Consider the following 26,525-nt stretch of genomic DNA (forward strand, 5'->3'; position numbering starts at 1 on the left):
TTGACATCCTGCAGGAGACCCTTTTCAGGAGCTCTGATGAAAAATAGTATGCAGGGAAGATGCTGGAGAGAGATTGACCTGACTTCAGGGCTTTTAAAATAATAAACAGGCAATTCCTGTCTTCAATCAGTATTTTTCAAGGGTCCTGGATGCTGAGAATACTGCAGGGGTAAGGTTTGTGCTGATGTTGTTTTTGGAGTTTATATTCCACTGGTCACAGTGTTTAAAAAGTATTCACGCTCATACATCATTTAAAGATGGAGCTGTAGGAGAAAATTAAAGCAGGGTTACAAGAATGGGCCGTGAGTAGGGCAAACTCCACAGGAGAAAAGATCAGAAAAGGCCTCTCGGTCGGTGACATTGATATGATACTTGAAAAACAAAAGCAAAAGAAAAAAATATACTCAGTTATATTAAATAAAAAACTAGAGAAAGAAAAAATTAGTACTTGACTGTCAAGACAATTAGGTGCTGCTGCTGTTAGTTTCATGTTGCCCTCCAGACTAGCTGATATCCTATCAGTGGGACCCCTAAGGGGGCTTTCTGGGATGTGGGCCCATAGACCTCCCACCACATCCACCCATGAAAGTCACATGCATCTCCGTCAGCAGCCAAAGAGCCAAAAGTGGTGCATTCTTCAGGGCTGTGCCTGGGTTGTGTCACGCTCACCAAATCTGGCATGAATACAGTAGTTATTAAAAAAAAAAAAAAACTTAGAAAAAAGAAATAATATCTTTTCCTGATGCTTGCCAGAGACAGGCAGTGTAACTTTAATGAACCCAGCTTTCTTAGGAGATACATCTGCTCATTCTACAAAAACACCCAGTTCATGGATTACAATCCCTCCGAACTTTGACTCATTAAATGAAATACTGCTGAAGAAATACAGGCTTTTATAACTCACCCCCAGAAGAATCAAAACTGTGGGGTCCTGCTTTTCAAAACTGGACAGAGCCTTCAATAAGGTCACAAACCCTGTCTCTTAACAGGGTTTTAACTTTGAATTAAAATGACTAAATATTAAACTTTTCAACTTAAAGATTTCCAGATACAAATTTTTTTCCTGGCCTACAAGTCCCATGCTAACGGCTCAGCAGGCACTGTGAGAAGGACAGGAAGACTCCCTTTGTGTGGCTGGGCTCTTCCCCCCAGGCCTGCCCTGTGCACAGAGAAAGCCAGCAGGAAGGCAGTGGAGCCTGGTAGAGAGCGGGGTGAGCAGACATCAGTGAGGCCCACCGGAGAGAAGAGGCCAGGGCAGCCTGAGGTGGCGTCCAAGCCTGCACTTCCTGAGCCTCAAAGGTCACTGTCATTGCCTGTGGTTCCCAACTACTGGCCACAGGAGGCCTGGTGTGGAAATGAGCAGAACAGCTTAAGCTGGTGCCTGTTTTCCCCTGCTGAAGATGCGCTGGCAATTTCAACTTCTCCAGACTTTAGTGGGATATAAACTGAAAACAAAGAATATAAAAATAAGAAATCAAAACCATTGCTTTCTGTAATGGTTCATTCAGAGGCTCCATTGTTTACTACACTGACTTGGAAATGGGCAAATTCCACAAGTCTGTCCATGAGGAGTTTTACTTTCATACAGGAAAAATCAACCTGAGTAGGATATGGTTTATCCAAAGTCATCTTATAAAAACCCCAGAGGACAAAACTGTATATTGTGGGGAGGGTGGGGGTTATTGCAGCACTTTGTCTCCCTCACACAAAAAGTGTTGCGGGGGTCTAATTTTCTCACATAACAGCAGAAAACCAAACTTTGTTGTTATTATTTTTTAATGTATTTAGGCATACAAGAACTGTGGTACAGGCCAGAGGTGTGGGGGTGAGAGAATTCACCAGAGACAGAGTGGGGAGCAGAACAGGCAGATCTACTGAAATACACTGCTGAGGGGAGCAGTGGGCGGGTCAGGAGAGGTCACGCCATGTGGGTCAGCTCCCTAGACAGGGATTGAACTCAGTGCTGCAGTGGCTGCGGATTGCTTTAAAGTACTATGCTTTCACCAGGGAAGGCCCTGTTACCATCTCTTAGAGAACTGAGAGCCTGCAAAAAACTTGACATAAAAGGATGAATACATTCACCGGTGTGAATGCAAACCACTACTTAACTCAAGGCAAGCAACAGGCCTTGGTGCTCTGGTGGGGAAGCAAGGGAAGTGGCCCTAAGGCTTAGACCTTCCCAACCCTGTCAGATCCAAAGGACAGAAGCGACAACTGCCTGCAACTCTTGTCTGTCTGTGGAGCACTTGAAACAGGAAGCCTCACATGAATCCCCTGCACAGATCAGGGATTGGCAGCCTTACAGATTCTCATTGGACTTCTCTATGATACCCTTCTTATCTATTTGATTTCTTTAAGTAAATTGATGGAAGACCAGTTTAATAACCTTAACAAAAGAAGGGAAAAAAAAACAGGTGCCTTTTAACAGTTACATCTTTATTTTTGAATTTTTTATTATTAAAGTAATACATATGTATTGCAAAAACTTAAAAACTTCCAATGGAAAGCCAGACTGATATAGTTCTTTTGCTCTCCAGAAATGATGTGGGCTCTACCGATGCCTCGGTTGCTTGAAGAGAATGGTTGAAAGACAGGACAGAGGTAAAACAGACAGGAAGGAAAGTGGAATTGTGTGGCCTGGGGACAGTGGTCTCGGGCGTTTTATCTGGTAGCTCTAACTGCCTCATGGGCTTCACTGACAGCTGTTTCTCTGTTCACAACAAGACTGACTTAGTGTATCCTTTAATATGTCCACTGACCAAAAAATGCAGTTGCCCTGGTGGCAAAAGTGAAGGAAAAAAAAAAACACAAAGATCTGGACATTTAGGTATAGGAATATTTTGAAGACAAAAAACTTGTGTTTGAGAGTCACGCTGCCACAGCAACAGTTTTGAGAGCCCTTCTGCTGCTCAGTATTCCATATGGAAGTCAGCCCTCTCACTAAACCCTGCACCGTCTTCCTGACGCCCCACACCTAGGAGGCTGCCTTCATCCTCATACTGTTCAGTCTAATATATAAGGATGTCCTTTCACTTACGCTCGTCATGGGCAGCACCTGGCACCCAAACTGTCAGATCTATCCCCACCCCTTTATGGACCCCCTTAGCCTTTGACCCTGAGAATCCCAGTTTTCCAGAACTTTCTACACCTAGCCCAACTGTATAGTTTATCTTTCTGGCTGAGACATATAAGCCATCAGCTGAAGTTACTGAGGGGCTGTTCAGAAACCATCATCACTACTATCAAAACCCAGGTCATAGAGCAGATTCTTCCCCCGCTCCTTGCCCAGAGGGGGCTCTGAACTTCTGAGGTTGAGGTCACTGAACCAGCTTATCTGGTGGTCCTCCTGGGAGCTGTTGTCTTGGGAAGAGAACCTATTGAAAAGCAAGAGGCCCCCTTCCATGGCTGTTGCTGTCTTACTGGGCAAGACAGTACCACCCAGAGCAGGGGAGATTGATTTTATGGGGCTCCTGGGATCCTGCAGCTGCAGTGGCTCAATGAAGGGCTCCTGCTGCTTCTGGGGAGGCCTTTTAGGGCCATAAACAGGAAGTTGAGGATATTTAGAATTGAAAACAGAGGTGTTACTTGGAGTTTGTTCTTGTTTCCTGGCTATGAGCCTACCTCTGTGGGCTTTCCTGTGCTGTTGCTTCTTGCCTCTCCCCACTCTTCCTACAGTTCTGCATTTCTGTTCAGTGACTCTTGTTTGTTCACAAGGGTCACAGGAAAACATGCCTTTGGTGTGGTATTTTTGACAGGTGTTCTGAATGCTGGTTGCAAAATTCAAGGATAAAAGCTTTGAGGCTCCTTGGAAAACCAGGTCCCCATCAGCAGGAACCTTGTGGCCAACAAAACCAGAGCCTGGGTTCTGGGAGCTTATTTTAGTAATAGCCCAATTCTTGCAGTTAGTCTGCACGGCCTTGTCCTTCACTTGCCTGTTTCTAGAAGTGGTTCCAGCTGCCAGCAGCACAGCCTCTTCTTGGAGAGCATCACTCTTCGTTCCCTCACTCCAGACACTGTATTTCCCAGGGCACGGAGAGCCCATACTAAGATTCTTTGCAGCAGGGGGACCTTGGCCCTGCCACATAACTGCTTCCTCAGAGGCATATTTTTCCTGCCTAGTAAAACTTAGGCTCTGGGCCAAAGGTGATGAGGTCTGGGAAGAGCTGTCTTGTACATTCTTGAGTACCCCAGGAAATGAGATCAATTTCTTTAGCTCTGCAAGAATAGTGGGCACCTTCAGCTGGCCCAGCTGTTCACACAGCTGCTGGAAATCCTTATTCTGCTGGGCAACTAAAACTTCAAGGTGCTTCAAGTCGGACTTCATTTCTATAAACTCTGCTTGTCTCTAGGCAAAGACAAGAAAAAGAAGGGAGTTATGGAAGGTGCAACTCTGAATGCACAATACAACATGAGAACAAGCTAAGGTATGATGCATCAGAATCCAGGCTTCTCCTTTGTTGTGAACATTATGAGTAGCGCAGACACTGGAGTAGGGGCCCCAGGTTGCACATCATGCCAGAGAACCTTGAGGGAGGAAGCTGACCTCTGCTCTGGCCCATTATCAAAGGGTCTGTGCTGGCCTCTGTTCTTGGTTGAAAATTGGCAGTTTTAAAGGTCTCTCTAGTCCTCAGTCATTGAAGAAAGAAGTCAAGATATATACTTACAGCTTCAAATCTCTTCTGCATCTCGAGGAGTGCCTGTTCCACCTTGCTTTTGTCCTGCATTGTTTCCAATACTAGATCATTCTGGGCCTGCACAGTTTCTCGCACTAAAAATAGAACAGAACAATGACAACTCACCAAACTACCGCATGCCCCACCCTTCCCAGGCCACAGCAGTGGAGTGAGGATCTAGAATTTGGCATGGTTCACCTGAGCGTACTGTTAGATGACAGATCTATCTGCTCAGATTAGGTTTGATGAAGGGAGGATACCAAAGTAGAGTGGTTCCTCTACAGTCTCTCCTCCTTGGCTAGGGTAGACACAACTTCAGTCCTGTTTGGGACCCTAAAACCTATTGCCCAGAGGTCAGCACCAACCTCCTCCATCGCCCTTCTCAGCCTTATTTTTAGTTTCCTGGTCCCAAAAGACCTTGTGGCAAGATGGCTTTTGGGGGGCTGAGACATGATAACATACATCCCCTTTTCTCCTTCTCCCCTCCCCAGTGAGGCCAGTTTTGGCTATGGCTCCCTGGACATAGGCCAGGCTGAAATTTTTTCCCCTTTGATACCTGGCCTAAGATTTAAAAATAAACCAGTCAGGTGTGAGTTGAATGGACCAGTCAGGTTCAAGCCCACTTCATTAATTTTTTGGATTGAAAAATGGAAAGCAAGTTGATTGCTGCTAAATTACCCAATCAGATGCTTAGGATTGAAAGTGACTCTCTAATCAGGCTTGTAGAGAGTGGGGAACTATGAAGGGCATATAATGGAGAGCCAGCTCCAGTGAGTATGAATCCAGCCTCTGAATAGAGAGGAAGGATTCATTGGACCACTTTTGAAGAAGCCAGCAGCTGTCATTTGAAGAGTTACTCATTATACCACCTTTGAGAAGGATCCTGCTCCCAGCCTCTGGAGAGACAGACACATGAAGCAGTTAACCTCTGTAGGATTCACCAGACCTTTTATTTTTTTTTAAGATTTTATTTATTTATGCATACAGAACTGGGGTACAAGCCAGAGGAGAAGGGGCACTGAGAGGCTTCACCAGAGACAGAGTGGGGAGCAGAATAGGCAGATTGACAAAGTACACTGCTGAGGGGAGCAGCGGGCGGGTCAGAAGAGGTCTGCTGTGCCATGTGGTTACCTCCAGGGCCGGGGATCGAACTCACACTGAAGTGGCTGCAGCTCTTCTTGTTGCACTTTAACCAGTTGCGCCACCAGGCAGGGCCTCCCCAGACCTTCTTATATGTATACTTCATAGACTTTCATTGACCTTTGTGGACTTCACAGAGACTCAACCACTGCACCTGTCTCTGACATCACCTGAAAGGAGCACCGTCAGATTCGGCCCAGCATCTCAAAGAGCTGACCACAGCCTCTAGTCTTCTGCAGCACCTCCTAGTACTGTTGAGTCCATCTCTAACTGGTCCACATGCTGTTGTGAGCTGCTGGAGTGTAATCTCATCTTCAGGTGGCCTTTGTTTGGGACTTCTGGACACTGACGACACTATCTGTGGTAAGAGTCAGCCACTTGTGGCCTCAAAAACTTTCCTTTGCCCAAACTCTTGTTAAATAAAACCTGCTGTTGGTGGTCTCTGAGACTGAGTGGTCCTGCAATTGTGTGAAATGACCTCTCCTCCACCCTGGTGGGCACTGTCCTTTGGCACTTTTTGGCACTTTCTTTAAGCACCCTCCTTTATTACTGTTTGAACCCTCTTTTTCAGTTTTTGTTTTGTTTTAAAGATTTTATTTAATTATGCATACAGAAATGGGGTACAGGCCAGAAGTGCAGGGGTGGTGAGAGGATTCACCAACAGATCGACAAAGTACACTGCTAAGGGGAGCAGCGGACGAGACAGGAGAGGTCTGCTGCGCCATGTGGGTCACCTCCCTGGCCAAGGTCGAACTGGCACTGAAGTGCTGTGGCGAGCTTCATTCATAGTGCTGCGCTTTAACCCACTGCACCAACAGGTAGGGCCCTCTTTTCAGTTTTTGGTACTAAGTAACTAACAAGACCTGGCTCATTTCTTCTTCTGTGTTGCTGGGCTGTTTTCTGGACAACCTCTCTCTCATCACTGACCTTTCTGCATGCTGTTCTCTGGACTTGGAGTACTCTTGCTGATCCCTGTCATCCTGCGCATCCCTCCCTGTCATCCTGCGCATCCCTCCAACCATCACATTAGTCCAAATAGCTCTTTTTCCGCTCTCAGCAATCACTTCCTTAGAAAATATATCTCCTATCTGGCTTGAGAGTTTGTTTTCTGCTGTGGCACCTGTGTAGCTACTATCACTAACACCTTCCATTTATGAATGCTCTATTTATATTTGGGTGTTTTTTTTTTTAAGATTTATTTATACAGGACTGGGGTACAGGCCAGAGATGCGGAGGGTGAGAGGATTCACCAGGAACAGAGTGGGGAGCAGAAAAGGCAGATCAATGAAGTACACTGCTGAGGGGAGCAGCGGGCGGGTCAGGAGAGGTCTGCCACGCCATGTGGAGCTTCTCCCTGGCAGGCGGGGATCGAACTCATGCGGCAGTGGCTTAAGCTTCTTAGTGCAGTGCTTTAACCCACTGTGCCACCAAGGAGGGCCCCTATATTTGGGTTTTAATGAGCGTGGCAAACAATGCTAACTACTCAAGCCTGATATTGATTTCCCTATTTTGCTTGGAGAGTTCCTACACACAAACACACTTAGTAACGTACTGTATTACAATTAATTATTGTCATATTCATTGCTAAACAACAGGTCATATGTGATTGGTACCTTTATTTATGTAATTACTAATTATTAAATACTTAATGTGTTTGTACTATAGTCAAGGCACTAGGCAAGGTATACTGGATAAGAGTGATCAAGATAGATAAAATTCTCTTGAAATTATAAATTCATCAGGTGGTTAATGAGTATACAAAAAACTGTTTACAGATGTAAGTTACAGAAGCTCTCAAGGGAAAAGTAGATCAAGCTTGAGACCAATTAATTTAATCCAATCTTGGGAATGATTTAAAACTTTCCTAAAGAAGTGATAATTACTTGATTATTAATAACCCATGGGAGGAAAATATGACCAACAGAATTACCAGAAGAAAGGCCATATTCTCCAAAAATTAACTTTATGGTCAGTGTTGCTACACCATAAAAGAGGGTAGGGAGGCTTGATTGGGGGACAGTCAAAGGGGTATGTGAGTAAAGTCAAGATTTATATAGCTTGATTCTAAGATTTTATTCATGGACAAGGTTAAGAAGAGAGTTGACAAGATCATATTTTCTCTTTAAAAGAACACTTCCTGCACCATGAAAGATAAACTGCAGGGGAGAGACTGGATATTATGAGACCAAAACTGAGATCAGAAATGACTGAAATAAACAGGAAAGAGAATTTGAAGGCAGTGGGGAAAAGATGGATTATTCAGTCGTGGCATTGGGACAAACTGTTCAGTTATTTACAAGATAATTAATTTGAATCTCTACCCAAGGCTATTAAGAATTTTAAAACTTTACATAGAATATAGAAATTATGAGAAGCATTTTATTTTTACTCAGACTGTTTTCAAAGTCTATGCTTCAAAGCCTGTGGAAGAGAACAAAGAATTGTAATGGCTATTACAAAATCCTTTCTCTGGCTTTTTCTATTTTGGAGAATAAAAATGAATTTTAAGAGGAAAAGCACAGTAAACTATTATAAATTCAACCACATCTTAAATGTACAATACAATTAATAGTCAGGAGTAATATGCCAAATATTATTTTTATCTTCATTTCACTATGTTTTAAGACAGCAAAATTTAAAAATTTTAGATGGGCAAAAAATAATTTGACAAGAACATGCTCAACCTTCACAATAATAATAAATAGGAAAATCAGAGTAACATTTAGTTACTCCAAGATACAAATTTATAACAGATATAAGTTTTACTAGAAAACTTGCCTCATTCTGGTAGGTGCTTTGATTTGTTCCCTGTGTTCTAATTTTTTCTTAAAAGATCTATTCATTTATGCATAAAAGAACTGGGGTATATACCAGGGGAGAGAGAGTGAGAGACTTCACCAGAGACATAGTGGGGAGCAAGAGCAGGAAGATCTACTGAAATATACTGCCGAGGGGAATATTGGGCAGATGCTGCACCATGTGGGTTGCAGAACTGAACTCAAGATGGGAACTGAACTCAAGCCCCAGTGGCTAGTGATAACTTGATAGCACTGAGACTTGACCCAGGGAGGCCTCCCCTCTGTTCTAATTATTCTCTCTTTTGTCTTATCAGTCAAGGTCAAGAATTTAACACTTGGTACCTGATAAATGCTCTTATCATTTCAAGTGATTTACTTCAGAGTGTCTCTTTAAATTAAAACATAATTCCCTCCCTAAAAGGAGACTTGTTTTTCAGATTTCTTATTCTAACATAAAAATTTTTAAAGATTTATTTTGTTTATTTATGCATACAAGAACTGGGGTGTAGGCCAGAGGTGTGGGAGTTAGAGGGTTCACCAGAGACAGAGTAGGCAGCAGAATAGACAGATATACTGAAATACACTGCTGTGGGGAGCAGTGGGAGAGACAGGAGGGGTCTGCTGTGCCATGAGGGCCAGCTCTATGACTGGGGACAGAACTCATGCCACAGTGGCTGGCAACAGCACTAAGACTTTAACACCTAGGTTCTCCCTGGTGGCCCAGGGGTTAAGTGTTAGCACTATGAAGCTACCTGCAGCCACTGCAACATGTATTCAATCCCTGGCCAGGGAGGTGACCCACATGGTACAGCAGACCTCTCCTGTCTTGTCCACTATTCCCCTCAGCAGTGTATTTCAGTCAATGTTCTGTTCCTCACTCATCTCTGATGGATCCTCTCACCCCTGCATGGTTACAGGAAGATGGCCTTGGGAGTAGAGCTGCCTCTGGCCCTTCACAAAGGCGGGGTCAGTGAAATGAAGCACCTGCACAGGCACAGGTGGGCAGAAGGAGTGCTGACTTATCTGAAAGTTTATTATCCACCACTGCACTAGGAGTTTATAAAAAATCTTGAACAAAATATTCTACTTAAATGAAATTTTCAACCCAGAAGACAAACATGTACACAAATAAATGAAAATTGTTATAATAAAAATAAGAGAGTGGGAGGGCACCTACTTTAGATAAGGTCATTACAGTTAGAGAGATCTAAGATGAAACCAGAATGATAGAAAGGAGTTAGCCCTGCAAAGACTAGGGGAAGAGGAAACAAAGTACAAAAGTTCTGAGGTAAGAAAAAACTTATTATGGCTAAGAGGACAAGCCGATGTGATCTTGCAAAAACAATAATGGTAAAGTTTATGTTCTATGTATTTTACCACAATTTTTAAAATATTTTTTTACAAGGCAAAATTTTTCTAATATTTCACAAGTTAAATTTCATGTGTCACCATGGAATATTACTCAGCAATCAAAAAAGATGAACTCATGCCTTTTGCAGCAACATGGATGGAAGGGATCATGCTTAGTGAAATAAACCAGAAAGAAAAAGAAAAATTCCGGATGGTTTCACTCATAGCAGGAGCATAAAGGACTTGGGGTGGGAATGGGGGTAAATAATAATGAAACAACTATGTACCAGAGACATTTTACAGGGCTGAGTGGGGAATGGGATCAAAAATGGCGGGGGGGAGTGCACAGGACTATGGTGATGGCATATGGGTGCATTAGTGATGGGAAGTCCACAGGGATTACAACTGAGATGGGAAAAGGCACAAAATGATATAAAAATAAACTATTATTTAAAAAATTCCATGTGTCATTCAGTTAGAAGATTGTTTACTTATGTTTCAAGTACTGGGTTCTTTTTGCCTAAACTTAGTCAAATATTTTTCCAGATACCCATGTAGATATTTGTAGAAGAAAGCAAATGTAATTATCCTAGATGAGTTCCTAAATAGCAGTGCTTCTTAGCAACAGTGAACATTACCAACCACAAAAGCCGAGAATGAAGAAAGCAAAACAAGTGTTCTAGATTCTGTGTTCTGGAAGAAATCTGTGATACTCGCATATTCTTTCCTTGTCCCCTGGAAAACATCTTGAGGCTCTTCTCTTGGATCAAGGTCATTACTTCCAAAGTCTAGCGCTTTTTTTTTGTTGTTTTTTTTTTCTTTTAAAAAGTTTATTTATGAAAATAATTCAAAGCCATAGCAGAATATATGTATAGGCCTACAATGTTAAATAATCAAATTTCTCCCACGGAGATCTTGGTTTACTTCCTGAATTTATCATTACGAGGTTTATGGAATTTTGCATTCATAGGTGTGCATATCCATTTATAGATAATAAAACATGTGTGTGTGTGTTCTCTAGAAAGAACTAATTTCTGCTTTTACAAAGATACCATTTTAAAATCATATTCTGGACAATATCTGTTTTCTTGTGAGATAATTATTTTTGTTGTTCCTATTTTAGTGATTTGAGAAACGCCCAATAGAGATCAGATTTTGATGCAACCTGGAAAGGGATATTTTTTCACTGAGGGTTGATGATTTTCCTTTCATTCTTTAATCTTTTCTCTCCCTGCTGTACTGATGAGAGACGGAGGAAAGGTTTCGAAGTCCATCCATGTTACCTGCAAATGCCAACATTTCATTTTTTTCATAATTTAGTATTCCATGTATATACATGCACTTATCTGTGTATATACATATGCCACACCTTTATCCATTCATCAGGGCCACTCAGACACTCAGGTTGACTTTATATCTTTTTTATTTTAATTTGTTTTATGTGATTTCATTTGAGAAAAGCTGATACCTATGTAAAGCCCAGCTTGCCTTCTTTTGGTATCTAGATTAGAACAAACACAGCTCTCTTCTAAAAATCCTAGTGAAGCAAAACTTTCCGGGAATCAAATTTTAGCCTTTCTTTAAGTGATGACTTGTTAACTCTGAGTGCTATGAGTTATTCCTGAATGTAACCAGAAAATTGGAACAATTTTTATTAAAACTGCTATATTTTTAAGTGTTTATTAAAAGTGTAATATTAAATACTCCTGCCTCATTTTCACTATAAAAGTCAATTCCAATCAGTCAGCTTCTTGCTGAAAATTATTTATCAAGTTTGGTAAATGAATTTGCAATCATTTTCTCTCTGTTCTGATATCAACTGAAAGAAAAAGGCACCGAAGTTTCCAGTGATAGATAATATCTTTGATAGTTCAAGTGTAGATACAATATCTCATGGTGCATCTAGAAATTGTAGAAATTTAAAACTGGAATGGAAGATGGTGTTGCTGTAGGCAGAGGAAGGGAAGGTAACTATTAAATAGGTTTCTTAGAAGGCTTAGGAGTTATGCTACACTCCTGAGTGTCCACTACAATCCTGTTTCCACATCTGGGAATAAATAAAGCAGCGATGAACATACAGTCCACATATCTTTTGAATTAGTGTTTTGGTATATGCTTCAGCAGCACATATACTGAAGTTGGAATGATACAGACAAGATTTGTGTGTCTCCGATGCAAGGATGAATTAGTATTTTTGCATTCTCTGGCTAAATAACAGAAGTGGAATACCTGGATTATATGGTATTTTCTATTTTTAATTTTTTCGGGAATCTTCATATTTTTTTCCACAATGGCTGTACCAGTTTTATTCCCATTAACAGCATACATAGGTCCCCTTTTTCCACACCCTCAGCACTTGTTGCTTCTTGTCTTTTTGATTAACACCCATGCTCACAGGTGTCAGGTGATATCTCATTGTGGTTTTAATTTGCATTTCCCAAACAACAGATGATGGATTTTTTTTTGATGTGCCTGTTAGCCATCTGTATGTCTCCCACTATCCCTTTGTTTATAAATGATACTTTTTTTGAAACACTTTTCTTTATAGCTCTTAACTCACTGGCATTCCATTGTACACTGCTGATACCATCTATAATATCTTTTTTTTAAAGATTTATTTATTTATGCATACAGAACTTGGGTACAGGCCAGAGGTGCAGGTGTGGTGAGCGGATTCACCAGAGACAGACTGGGGAGAGGAGCAGGCAGATCAATGAAGTACACTGCTGAGGAGAGAAGCAGGCAGGTCAGGAGAGGTCTGCTGTGCCATGTGGGTCACCTCTGGGGTGGGGATAGAACTCATGCTGAAGTGGCTTTAGCTTCTTAGTGCTGTGCTTTAACCCACTCCACCGCCAGGGAGGGCCCCATCTATAATATCTTAAGGGTCAAATCCAACAATATTGCAGCCCACAGATTGTGCAGTCCGCAGGATCTCTTTAATGCTGCCAGAGAGTTCTCCAACTAAAGATCAGTGCTGCATCTGTAGGACTAAACTGACAATCTCATCAAAAGTGATATTTCCACTGTGCTCAATGCTTTTCTTCTTCTTTCTGTCTTGTACAGTTTCCTTGAGTGCTTTGATGATGAGGGCAGAGGCTGAAGGTATCACCTATACCTGGACTTGTCTGTTGTGAGTGGTCAATTTCACTGTAATCCTCAGACCCATCCAATATTATACTTGGTAAACAATAACTGGCAACAAAACAAGTATGGACTGAAATATACTACTGAGGGGAGCAGAAGGCAGGACAGTAGAGGTTTGCTGTGCCATGTAGGTTAGCTTCCTGGCTGGGTAACAAACTCATGCAGCAGTGGCTGCCAAAGCTTCACAGTGCTGAGATTTAACCCCTTGTGCCACCAGGATGGCATGTTAGTAGTACTTTTGATGAGCAGAATCAGAAGGGGTGGGTGGAGTAGTACTCAGTCTTCTTACATGTTACCAGCAAATTGAACAAGAGGGAAGAAGAGCTCAAGAAAGAGGACAGAAGAGAGGGCTCCTGGCCTGTGTGTTGGACAAAACTGGGACATGAATTAAAGGGGTGAAGACCTGCTTGGTTACTTGAACTAGATTTCTATTTAATATTATACTGAAGTATTTATTATTATTTTCCCTATCAGTGTAGCTCCCTTTCCTAAATCTTAGGTGCTGGAAATTTAGAAACCATCAGGGTGAAGAGTCAGGATACATAAGCCTTCTAAGTTCTAGAAGTTCTAGCCCTCTCTCTGCCTAGATCCTGTGTTGGAAGATCAGGCACTTCCATCTCCTTTTCTGGACCTTAAATATTTTACCTTTGTTGCTTTACTCCTTATTGAATTTCACCCAGTTAAAAATGTGGAATGCAACAAACAAACAAAAAACACAGAAAATAAAAAAGCTCCTTGGACACTTACAGATGAGTTATTCTATCATGTTATACAAAGGAAACATCCCTTATTTGCTTCTTCTCTATGTCTTGTTACTTCTTATGAGGGTAACAGTCCTAAGCTTCCAGAACTGATTTCCAAACAGATGCACATTTGCCCTGCATGTGGGATACCCAGATTGGAAGCCAGCAGAGTACAGTGCTTCTTTACTGACAGATGGGGATTAATTTCTAGGCCCCACAAAAGGATTAATTTTTGTAAATCATGAGCAATCCATTCTATGGCATTTGAATGAATTTTCAATTTGTTTAAAATAAAAAGTAACAAACACACGGATACATGCAAACAAGTACAGATGCAGTTATCATCTTGCTATTTAACTGAGAAGTTGTTGGTTCCTGAGAGGTCTCCTCCCAAGAAGAGCTGTGTTATGTTGTGGCTCTCTTCCAGCTAGTAAGGGCCAGCACCATGGCTTTCTATTTCATCTAAACAAAAATCACTCACTGGCCAGGCAGGGGACTTGACAAACCATAAACCACTGGAACTGAGAAATATGCTGTGATTCACTATTAAACAGTTCTCACTGAAACCAAGGCAGCCAGAAAACTGGAGTATTTCTAAATCCTAAGGGAGTAGTGTTTTTAGAGGTATTATAGCCAGTAATTCATTTGGGACTCAGGGATACTGCTGATTCAATTCAGGCAATGAGGCAAGAAATCTGGCAGAGCTAAGGGTTCCTAGGAGGGGATTAATGTTTCACAAAAGGCATCTAGGGACCAGAGGCATTCCCACACAGAGGCAGGTCCTACTACCAGAGTCCTCCACAAGTTTTCAGGGGTAAAATTCTCATGTGCCCATTCTTTCAACTGAACTGCTGTATGAACTGCTGTATGGAACCTCACCCATAGTAGAAACCAAGTTAGGGTCAAAGTTCAGTTTACTGTTCCTCGAGTGCCCCCTGCTGATAACCTCAAAAAGGAAGCACTCACCTGTCTTGGCCACTGTCTCCAAAGAATCCAGAATAGACTGACTTCTTGAACTGAGATATTCCTCAGATTTTTCCACAGATGTCTGCAACTAAGAAATCCAAAATTAAGAAAAATTTCACAAACTGTTGCTCATTCTACTAGCTTGGGAATTGTCACTTAGTGGCTTTTAAAAGAGGAGTTAAAACATTGCTATTCCATAAGAACTGAAGTAAAACAGTATGATAAGTACGAATATTTTAAAAATACAAGATGTTGGGGCTTCCCTGATGGAGCAAGAGGTTAAAGCACAGCACTATGAAGCTATCTGCAACCACTGCAGCCTCTCACCCCCCACACCTCTGGCCTATACTCCAGTTCTTGTATGCATAAATAAGTCTTTAGAAAATAAAAGATTTTCTAAACTTCTTGAAATATAGCTATACTTACTCTATTAATGCTCTCTCTGACATGGGAAATGAAGTTGTAAAGAGACTCACTATAATAGGAAAGAAAAAAGAAAATAAATCGTGAAACATTTAAACAGTGTGTCCCGGAATTGATTACATGAGCGCGGAAGGCCTCCATCTAGTGCAGCATCAAAACAGAAAAACCTTTGCTGGGAAAAAGAACATAGACCTTTCAAAGCCATTTAAAATTCACTATATATGTATCTTGAATGAGGTTAAATTTGAACTGGGTTTACCACAGTTTGGCCGTCCACATTCTTTTTTTTTTTTTAATGGCAACAATGACTTCGGGACACTGTGACTTCTTTCTGATAATCCAAGACTCCTGTATCCATCAGTCTAATAATTATTATTTTGACTGCAAGATTAAGGTAGTATAGAGTACATTCTGGGAACAATATTAACTTTTTAAAAGATTAATTTATTTATGCATACAAAAGCTGGAGCTCAGGCCAGAGGTGGGGGCATGGGAGGTGAGAAGATTTACCAGAGAGAGTGGGGAGCACAACAGGCAGACCCACTGAAACACTGCTGAGGGGAGCAGTGATGGAGACAAGAGAGTTCTGCTATGCCATGTGGGGTCACCTCCCTGGCCAGTGGTGGAAGTTGTGCTGCAGTGGCTACAGATAACTTCACAGTGCTGCACTTCAACCGCTTGTGCCACCAGGGAGGGCCCACATATTAATTTAGAAGAAAAAAGAAATTATCACAATTATTTCTCAAATAAATATCCTACTTTTGAAAAGATTAAGACATGGATTGTTATTAAAGGTATGGGTACTTTGGTAGTGGGTGTGCTATGTTTACTACACCTGAAGAGAGAGATTCTATACCTCCCAAACTGACAAGGATGTATATCAATTATACTTCAATTAAAAAAAAATAGCTTCCCAATGAATGGTAACTTTTTGTGAAAAGTTCAGTTATGAAGCTTCTGATATTTTTACTGTCTCCTAAGCACTTTTTAAGAACTTGTGGTAAATTAGAATTTTTTTAAACTTATAAGTATTTTTTATAGGAAGTTATTTATTTATTTAATATATAATAGTTTATTTTCACATCATTTTGTGCATTTTTCCATCTCAGTTGCAATCCCCTTGGGATTCCAATCACCAAATCACCCATGTGCCATCACCATAGTCTAGTGCATTTCCCTCCCACCACTGTGGTAAATTAGAATGTAACATTTCAATTTCAACTTTGTGGAATTGAGGATTTTTTTAAAAGATTTATTTTTATTTATTTATGCATACAAGAACTGGGGTATGGGCCAGAGGTGTAGGGGTAACCACTCACAAGAGACAGAGTGGGGAGCAGGCCAAGCAGATCTACTGATCTGCTGAGGGGAGCAGCAGGTGAGACAGGAAAGGTCTGCTGTGTATTGTGGGTCAGCTCCCTGGCAGGAGAATGAACTCATGCTGCAGTGACTTCTGATAGCTTCATGGCGCTGAGACTTTAACCCCTGTGCCACCAGGGAAGCTCAGAATCAAAGCTTTATAATCAGCTAACTAATTCATAATGGCCAAGGGTTGGCAACAACCTAAGTGCCCATCAGTAGATGAATGGATAAAGAAGATGTGGTACTTTTGGGTATTTACCAAAAAAATACAAAAATTCTAATTTGAAGGGATATATGTATGCCAATGTTTATTGCAGCACTATTTATAATAGTCAAGAGATGAAAATAATTTAAGTACCTATCAACTGATGAACAGATAAAGATGTGGTGTTTATACACACACACGATGTGATATTATTCACTTATAAAAAAGTGATGAAATCCTGCCCATGGTTGGACCTGCATGGATGGACCTACGGGGAATTATGCTTAGTGATATAAATCAGACAGAGAAAGACAAATGCCATATGTTTTAACTCATGTAGTATACAGAGAAAACAAACAGATGAGCTAAATAACACAAAAATAAATTTTTGGACTGTAAAATCTATCTATCTATCTATCTATCTATCTATATATATATATACACACAGAGTGCTACTCAGCTATTTTTTAAAAAAATGAAATCCTGCCATTTGCAACAACATGAATGGAACAAGACGGTATTATGCTTAGTGAAATAAGTCAGGTGGAGAAAACATACCATATGTTTTCACTCATGTGTAGTAGATAAAGAAACCAAAACAAACAGAACAAAAGTCTTTTGACGATAAGAACAAAATAGTGGTTATGAGAAGGGAAGAGGAAATATAGGCGATTAAACTAGTAAAAAGGGTCAACTGTATGGTTATAGATAAAAACTAGAATTTTGGTGGTAAACACTATATACAGATGGTGATTTATAAGGTATACAACCTGAAACCTTATAATGTTATAAACAATAAAATATAATAGTTAATATAACAAGGGACCTATCAGTTAACTATAAAATATTTTAATATTAAATTATATATAAAGGTATTTAATTTGTATGATGTAGTATAATGTTGGAATATTGATTCCCAAATGTGCTAAGAGTGAGTGAGGTATCTGCCTCGTTGGTGGGACAGGAGTCAAGTGTCAGAGCTAGCACAGCCTCAGCCTGGGTTCCATCCCCAGCCAGAGAGGGGACCCACATAGAACAGCAGACTTCTCCTGACTCTCCCGCTGCTTCCCTCAGCAGTGTATTTTAGTAGATCTGCCTTTTTTGCTCCCCACTGTCTCTGGTGAATCCTCTTACCCCCAGCACCTCTGGTCTAGACCCTAGTTATTATATGCATAAATAAATAAATCTTTTTAAAAACTGACATTAACATTTAAGAGTATATAAAAATTTAGGATATGGCTTTAAAAATATGAACATTTCAAATTGAGAAAATCATCTTGAACGATGACATGAGAATTCATGTGCTATATTCTTGATGCTGAAACAAGTGTTATCTAATATCCTTATCTTGCTTATCTGAAAAGAAAAGAAATTAAAAGGCAGAATAAATATAACATTAATTGAGTACTGACTTTCTCTAAGAAGTTCAATAGCTTTTCCTTTTCAGAGGGACCAAAATTGTGGTTGTCCTATCCAAATCTGTCATGAATCACATTACTAACAAAGCAAATAAAGAATAATTATTAAATGAGCTGTTAAAGACAAGAGTATTATCATGTTGAAATTCAGTTAGTTGGCTATTAAACTTTCCATTTTCTGTGTGCTTCAGAAAAAATAAGACATTATTCATTTTAAAGGTTTGCATACCTGTCACATTTATCTTTTGCCCTTTGTTTTTTCTCCTCAAACTGTTCCAAGAGGCCTTTTGATTTTCCAACTGATGAAGGAAGAGGACATAAGCCTGCATCTTTTGCATCTCCTCCAAACAGCTGTGGTTTTGTCTGGTACTTTGTGAAAATACTAGGTTCACTCTGTTAAAGAAAAATCTTTATAACTTTTCATACAGAGAAATGTTTATATAATAATCACTACTTTTGTCACCAGGTGGCAGGGGACCCTAAACTGGTCAAGGCCCCACTGCCCAAGTATTTTCCAAATACTTTCTGGGATCTTCACCCCTGTGCACAACTGCAAGAGTGCTCAGGTTCAGGAAACAACAAAGGGAATTATTTAACAAACAGGATAAACAAGAGTTACTGAGGCCAATAATGGCCCTTTACTTTACCAAAGTCGTGTCCAGTACTGTCCTGCACAAACACCGTTGTGATAGTGTCTTCCCACCACTGATGATACAGGCAGACTCCAGGCCAGGAGACGCTCCCAGAGCTGCAGGATGCTCCAGCAGAGCACCAGACGAGTGACACTCAGGACAGCAGCCACAGTGACCAAAGACCTGACAAAACGGCCTCACTCCCACAGCTGAGCCAGGCTATATCCCCAGCCTGGTCCCCGGGGTTCAAAATCCTGAAGCAACTCCAACCTAAAATCCTGGAGCCTAGACAAACAAACTTTTTCCTTCCTTTTTTTTTTCCAGTTGCCCCTCAGGGTGTGAAGACAAAACAGCCTCGATTTTGAAGAGGGGCTATCTTGGGGAGGAAGTACGGGGACTGTTTTTGCTTCAGGATTTTGGGGGCCAGTGGCTTTGAACCCCGGGACCAGGCTGATCTTGGAGAAGGGCGCAGCGGACCTCTGAAGGTGGAGGCCCGAGGAAGAGGCTTTGCGAGTAGCTACTTTTACTGAAAGAGAGTACTTGGTTTTGCTGGGGATACAGCCTGGCTCAGCTGTGGGAGTGAGGCCGTTTTGTCAGGTCTTTGGTCACTGTGGCTGCTGTCCTGAGTGTCACTTTTCTGGTGCTGTGCTGGAGCGTCCTGCAGCTCTGGGAGCGTCTCCTGTTGTCTTTGTGAGTTGGAACCTGGCCTGGAGACTGGTTGCCGTGTGCCTCAGGTCTGTAGAGGCAGGAAGATGCGATGCCACCTTAGACTGGTGGCCCATTGTTTGGGAGAGTAGCCGCACATCATCAGTGGTGGGAAGACACCATCACAACGGTCTTTGTGCAGGACAGTACTGGACACGACTTTGGGTAAAGCAAAGGGCCATTATTGGCCTCAGTAACTCTTGTTTATCCTGTTTGTTAAATAATTCCCTTTGTTGTTTCCTGAACCTGAGCACTCTTGCATTTGTGCACAGGGGTGAAGATCCCAGAAAGTATTTGGGAAAATACTTGGGCAGTGGGGCCTTGACCAGTTTAGGGTCCCCTGCCACGTGGTGACAAAATGGCTTAAAGTCAATTGCATAAATTTAAGGCAAGAAAACAATTACTTATACACTGAGAAAATGTGTTAAAGACATATTAATTAGTTTAACTTAACCTGCTGTTGCTCAACTGCTGGTAAACTATATTTATTGATAAATTTAACATGAATTTGACACTGGCCATATTGGTACTTGATAAGCCATTTCCTGCATTCTTAGGCAAAACTTGCTCTGAAATATTCAGAGAATACATTTACTGCTTTATATTACTGGGTGCCAATTTTTTTCCCCAAGATTTATTTTTGGGGCTCACACTGGTAGTGCAACAGGTTAGAAGCTAGTGGCAGCTGCCTCAGCATGAGTTCAGTACCAACCAGGGAGCTGACCCACATGTCATGGCAGACCTCTCCTGATTCACCCACTGCTTCCCTCAGCAGTGTACTTTGTCAACCTGCCTGTTCTGCTCCCCACTCTGTCTCTGGTGAATACTTTCATTCCTGCACTTCTGGCCTGTACCCCAGTTCTGCATGCATAAATAAATCTTTTTTAAAGATTATTTTCTTTTATTTATGCATACAATAACTGGGATGGAAGCCAGACGTGTGACGGTATGTGGGGGGGGGGGCTAGAATGTGTGTGAGAGGATTCACCAGAGACAGAGTGGGAAGCAAAACAGGCAGCTCTATTGAAATACACTGCTGAGGGAAACAGCAGGTGAGACTGGAGATATGTTGCCCCATGTGGGTTAGAACCCTGACCTGGGATTAAATTCATGCCACAAAGGCTGATGATAGCTTGACAGTACTGTGACTTTAACCCCTGTGCCACCAGTGAGGCCCTGGGTACCAATTTTTGTAGAAAAATATTTCTCCCTGAGCATACCCTAAGCTTGTTCATTTTTTTCTATTGATGTGTATAAACTTAAGCTAGTAGTTTTAGAACAAAAATAAATAAATAAAAATATTTCTGACTCAAAAGCAAAAAACAGACTGGTCTCAAAATTCAAGCACTAAAGAAGTGTTTTGGGTTTTTTTTCTATAAAAAAATTATTTATTTATGCATTCAAGAACTGGCACACAGGCCAGAGGTATGGGGGGGGTGAGGGGGTGGTGAGAGGATTGTCTGGAGACAAAGTGGGGAGCAGAAAAAACATCCACTGAAATACACTGCTGAGGGGAGCAGCAGGCAGGTCAGGAGAGGTCTCTACAACATGTGATTCCCTCCCTGCCTGGGATCAAACCTGAGCTGTAGCGGCCACAGACAGCTTCACAGTGCTGTGCCTCAACCCACTGTGCCACCAGGGAGGGCCCAAGAAGTTTTTTTGTTGTTATTGGCCCTTATTCATTAATTTAAGTCTCAGAAACCTCATTTCTTCAAGGAGTTAATACAGAATAGTAGACTGAAATCCATGAGCACCTGAAATTTCTTAGGAAAAAATACTGATCTAAAACAAAATTTGTTATTTTATTACTACTTTACTAAAGTTCTTTTTTTTTTTCTTATGAAATTTTCACAGACAACTGTATGACTAGTCTTAGAAAATGCCAAGCAATATTTGGCTTCCTAGGAGAAGAAAGTAGTGACATTATTCTACATTTCCAGTAGAAAGAAGAAAGTGCAAACTAGAATAGAGGTTTAAGTATAATAGTTTTTTCATTTCAGACTAGCAAGTCAAATGAAACACCAATCAAGAACAAATCTACCTAGAAAATTAATCCTTAGAGATATAAAATTCCTACATATACTACAACAGAGTAAGTCTTCTTTATAATTTATCTCCATAATAACTGTGAAATGTGTATAGAGAAATCTGGAAATCAGACTCACATCCAAAGAATTTTGTTGTGATAGCTTCGGTTGTCTCAAGTGGATACCAAAATCCAGTGGCGCTGAGAGGCTCTCTGAATTTTCTGGACAAAATTGGGATCCAAAGAGGAACTGAGAATCACTGAGGCTGGAGTAATCAGTCTGATTATTATTCCAACTAGAAGACTTAGTGGCACTGAAGTTAAGGAAGAAAAGTATGTCAAACTGACAAATGTTCTAAACAAATAAAATCATAAATCACAATTATTCATTTCAGAATATTCTGGACAAAGTGCTAACTTGTTCTGACCTCCTAGTTCACTACACACTGCTAGAACTTATACAGAAACACGAAGCAATTTTTAATGGAAACACTTTTATTACAATAACCCAGGAATAACCAGATAGAAATTCAGACATTAATGATTAACACATTTATTTCTTGTACAACAGCACCATGGACATAATACCAGTTTGGAGATCAAAATTTGTAAAACTCAGATTAAGAATATATTATCCTTTGATAAATTTAATCTGTTTATCACTAATTGAGTAGATTTCAAAAACATGGTATGTGCATGTAACTGATGGAAGTCAGAAGCAATGACCTAGAGGGACTCCCTGTGGCACAAAGGATTAAGTCTCAGCACTATGAAGCCACACACAGATACACAGTGAAATACTACTCAGTAATCAAAAAAGATACATTCATGCCATTTGTGGCATCCGTGCAGCAACAGGGGTGGCACTAGAAGGGTTGATGCTAAGCAAAATAAGAAGGAAAAAGATAAGTATCAATGGTTTCACTTATATGTGAAATATAGAAAACAACAAAGGGCTAGACAAAGACAAATTTTGAAAGTTGACCATAGATATGAGGCATCCATGTGAAGAGGGGGAGTGGAAGGTTCAGGAGAGTGAAAACTGTGTGTGGGGAGAGCACAAGGGAATGTGGCAACAGACTGTGGGTGCTTTGATGGTGAGGAGGACTACTGTGACCACACAAAAATTAAATTACAAATAAGTAAATAAAAAAATTTAGCAAATTCATCAACCTTCTGCCAAAATGGTTATAGCAGTTCACACTCCCACCAGCAATGGATGAGAATGCCTGCTGCTCAAACATCTTCATCACCTTGTACTGACAATCATTTAATTTTAGTCTGATATGTGTGTGTGTGTGTTCAGCTGTGTTTTAAACTAATGCACCTTAAAATTATTCATTAATTAGTGAAATTATTCACTAATCATATGGATATTCTCTTTCTCTCTTTTTTTATTTATTTATGCATACAGAACTGGGGTATAGGCCAGAGGCATAGGGGTAGTGAGAAAATTCACCAGAGACAGAGTGGAGAGCAGAACAGGCAGATTGACAAAGTACACTGCTGAAGGGAACAGCGGGCAGGTCAGGAGAGGCCTGCCATGCCATGTGGATCACCTCTGGGGATGGGGATCGAACTCTCACTGAAGTGGGTCCTAACCCATTGTGCCACCAGGGAGGGCCCAGAAGGGGTTATTTTAAGAAAGTTCTAAATACTAATTTTTTCTTCATCTGAACTAAGTCTGAGTATTCAGAAATACAAAAATTAATACAGGCTTCTGTTTAGAAATATACCTAATGTTACATTTAGAGTTAAATTATTTTCCTGTCTTGGGAAAAGCAAGGCAACTGCTTAGCCAAAAGTTTTGTAGCAATTTGTCCTTTTCTCAAGTTAGCAAAGCAAAAAATGTAATACATTTATGAAAATCTAAAACAATACATCCAACTGTGGACTTCCATCTTGCTTCTCCTGGATATCTGCATCAATCTTTAAACCTCACATATGATGGGAATAGTAATAATGATAGAGTCACACTTGAACAAGTATACTGAGCCTACTACGGAGACAACATGCATGTAGGCAGACAAGTAAAAGCCAGTCTTTAGGCTTTATTTGAAATATATATCAATAACAATTGCGATACTTAATATTGTGTAACCTGAGAAAAACATATTTCTCATTAAAGTATAAATGAGTAATTTCTCTTCCAAATATTACATTTAAACTAGGTAGTGTATAAGTACATATTATATACTACAGGAATCTCTATATCCTAATAAGAGGCTAACAAAATATCCCAAATAGTTTAGCACAGGGAAGAACAATTATTTTAAATTATAAAACCATTTTCTAAGATTAGCTAAGGTAATGGACTACACACATATAATATTGTGTTGCAGTATAACAATAGGTTGAATAATCATTGCTCAAAATAGCTAAATAGCTCCTATAGGTCAAAGAGAAAATTATCTATACTAGAAAAAAAAGACCTGGCTCAGTGAGCTTATAGAAATCATGTAGGACTTACATCTTAAAACAATGATCTAGAACTAAACATAGATTTTTTTCCTATGCTGTGTAGGAAAAAGTACTTATTTTACATTTTGATAATTAAGCAGAACAGTGTTCTAGGTTTTTGCAGAATTAATAACTGTCCTTAGGAACATTTTTAAGAGAAAAGAAACTATTTAATGATAAAAACATATCAAAAGCAATTAGAAATCCCTTAAATATATACTACTTACAGGGCACACCCACCATATTAGCAAGAGTAGGCCTACTGCATGGATAATGTACATCAATGAAAGTTCCTGGGTGAAATAATGTATAACTCCATACCACCTACAAACTGTAACACACAATTGAATACAAATCTTGATTTTGCTCCTTTCTGTTTCAATAGAATTGCTCCAACTGAGGTAAGAATATGTTGTACCACATCTAAGTCTCATAGGCCTCATAGTAGCCTGTGATTGATTGATTAACTTAGAGCTGAAATGACATTACCTTTATAATCAGGAAATAGGCAGTAGGAAAAAAACAAGTATGGAAAAGTATAGTGGTGACAGGGAAAGGGGAGAGAAAGTCTAGAAGTTATATGGGGTAATCCTGTTATTATTATCTAGTAAGATGGGAACCTCTTTCTATTAAATCAATGTTACTATAAAATCCTTTTTTACAAAGATTTATTCTATTTATTTATGCATACAAGAGCTGAGGTGTAGGCCTGAGGTATGGGAAGGGTGGTGAAAGGATTCACCAGAGACAGTCAGGAGCATAACAGGCAGGCTGATGAAATACACTGCTGAGGGGAACAGTGAGTGGGACAGGAGAGGTCTGCTGCACCATTTGGGCTAGCTTTCTGGCCAGGAAACCTCGACCCATGCTGCAGATAGTTTCATTGTGCTGAGACTTAACCCCTTGTACTACCAGGGAGGCCCCTATAAAATCCTTTTAGGGCCCTCCTTGGTGGTGCAGTGGGTTAAAGCACAGCACTACGAAGCTATCACGTCACTGCAGCATGATCCCCAGCCAGAGGGGTGACCCACATGGTGTGGCAGACCTCTCTTGACCTGCCTGCTGCTCCCTTTAGCAGTGTATTTCAGTCAACTGCCTGTTCTGCTCCCCACTCTATCTCTGGTGAGTCCTCGCACACCTCCAAACACACACCCCTGGCCTGTACCCCAGTTCTATACGTATAGGTAAATATATCTTTAAAAAATATGTATCAGAAATTATAGCCATAATACTTACATAGAGCCTGAGGGAATACTAAGCATCTCTTTGATATTCCAGACATTAAAATTCATTTCTTATGGTTATCCCTATTAAAAAGAAGAAATATTAATTTAAAACATTAATATAGTATAATTTTCCCCAACTGTTGCTTTATTCATGACTCATATAAATAAATTAAGACATTTCAACAGTTATGTACCTATACATTTGGTGATGATTATCATTACCTATGTACCAGAAACATGTATTTTGCTATTAAACAGCATATAACTTTCCCTTTCTTAATACTCACCATGAAATGGTAAATTTGCCTTCCATCCTCTGCTGTTTTTCCTTTTTTACTTACCACCCTACTAATACTCTACTTTTAGGAAAGGACAAATAAACCTCATCTTTCATTGTCTGATGCAATGACTGTAACCACTCCCAAGAATAGGAATTCTTTTTTTTTTTTTTTAAGATTTATTTATCTATGCAAACAAGAACTGGAATACAAGTCAGAGGTGCAGGGACACGAGAGGATTCACCAGAGACAGAGTGGGGAGTAGAACAAGCCGATTGACTGGAATACACTGCTGAGAGGAGCAGTGGGTGGACAGGAGAGTCACCTCTGCCATGTGGGTCACCTCTGTGGCTGGGGATCGAACTCGTGCTTCAGTGGCTGTGGATAGCTTCATAGTGCCACCCTTTAATCTGTTGTACCATCAAGGAGGGCCCAAGAATGAGTTCTTTCCAGACCATAGGATACTAGAATGTCAAGAAAGTCATGGAGTTTGGGCACTAAAGAAGTAGATAAAAAGCAGTGCTTTGGGTAAAAATGCCTTCCCACACCCCTTAGAAATAGTTGCCTACTTTGTTCATTGTCAATCTAACACTCATGCTACAGTCTTTGAAACAACCCCAATTCTAAAATTTGTCTTTCTCCTTTATCTCACGAAACATTTATGTTTATAAATGTTATCACTGAGGGCATCAGAAAAGGATTTCACATATATAGTAGCTATAACTAATCAAACATTATTGTCCCAACATAGACCTAGATAAAATGAAACAGAAGTTCTGAACAAATGAAAATATTTTAGTATATTTTTTATATAATTTAACCTTGTTAAGAGGAATGTTACATTGAAGTTTTCTAATTTTCTATTAAATAGGTGCATTTAGGAGTATAGACATATAGGTGCATTTAGGAATATAGACATATGTTTTATAAGAATGTTAAGAGTAGAACACAGGATAAAGGTCTAAACAGGGCAATA

At 40.3% G+C, this 26,525-nt stretch overlaps 1 protein-coding gene across 1 annotated transcript; it reads right to left on the reverse strand.

The window, feature by feature from the left end:
• Window positions 1-3,220: 3,220 nt before the first annotated feature.
• CCDC36 (coiled-coil domain containing 36) lies at window positions 3,221-25,339 on the reverse strand. The gene is made up of 7 exons (XM_004676175.2): window positions 25,282-25,339; window positions 21,725-21,899; window positions 18,452-18,615; window positions 15,241-15,289; window positions 14,815-14,902; window positions 4,665-4,768; window positions 3,221-4,345 (listed from the first exon to the last, which is right to left on the reverse strand). The coding sequence occupies exons 1-7, from the start codon at window positions 25,335-25,337 to the stop codon at window positions 3,221-3,223; spliced, it is 1,761 nt and encodes a 586-aa protein (XP_004676232.1). The 5' UTR covers window positions 25,338-25,339.
• Between the last annotated feature and the right edge of the window lie 1,186 nt (window positions 25,340-26,525).

Source organism: Condylura cristata, unplaced genomic scaffold (assembly GCF_000260355.1).
Source record: "Condylura cristata isolate star-nosed mole 26May11 unplaced genomic scaffold, ConCri1.0 scaffold00004, whole genome shotgun sequence".
NCBI lineage: Eukaryota > Metazoa > Chordata > Mammalia > Eulipotyphla > Talpidae > Condylura > Condylura cristata.

Coding starts and splice junctions, on each gene's coding strand:
- CCDC36 (XM_004676175.2), bottom strand. CDS start 25,337: ATGAATTTTAATGTCTGGAATATCAAAGAGATGCTTAGTATTCCCTCA. Junction 15,290..18,451: donor GCAAAAGATAAATGTGACAG/GTATGCAAACCT, acceptor TTCCTATTATAG/TGAGTCTCTTTACAACTTCA. Junction 14,903..15,240: donor TCAGAGAGAGCATTAATAGA/GTAAGTATAGCT, acceptor TGGATTTCTTAG/TTGCAGACATCTGTGGAAAA.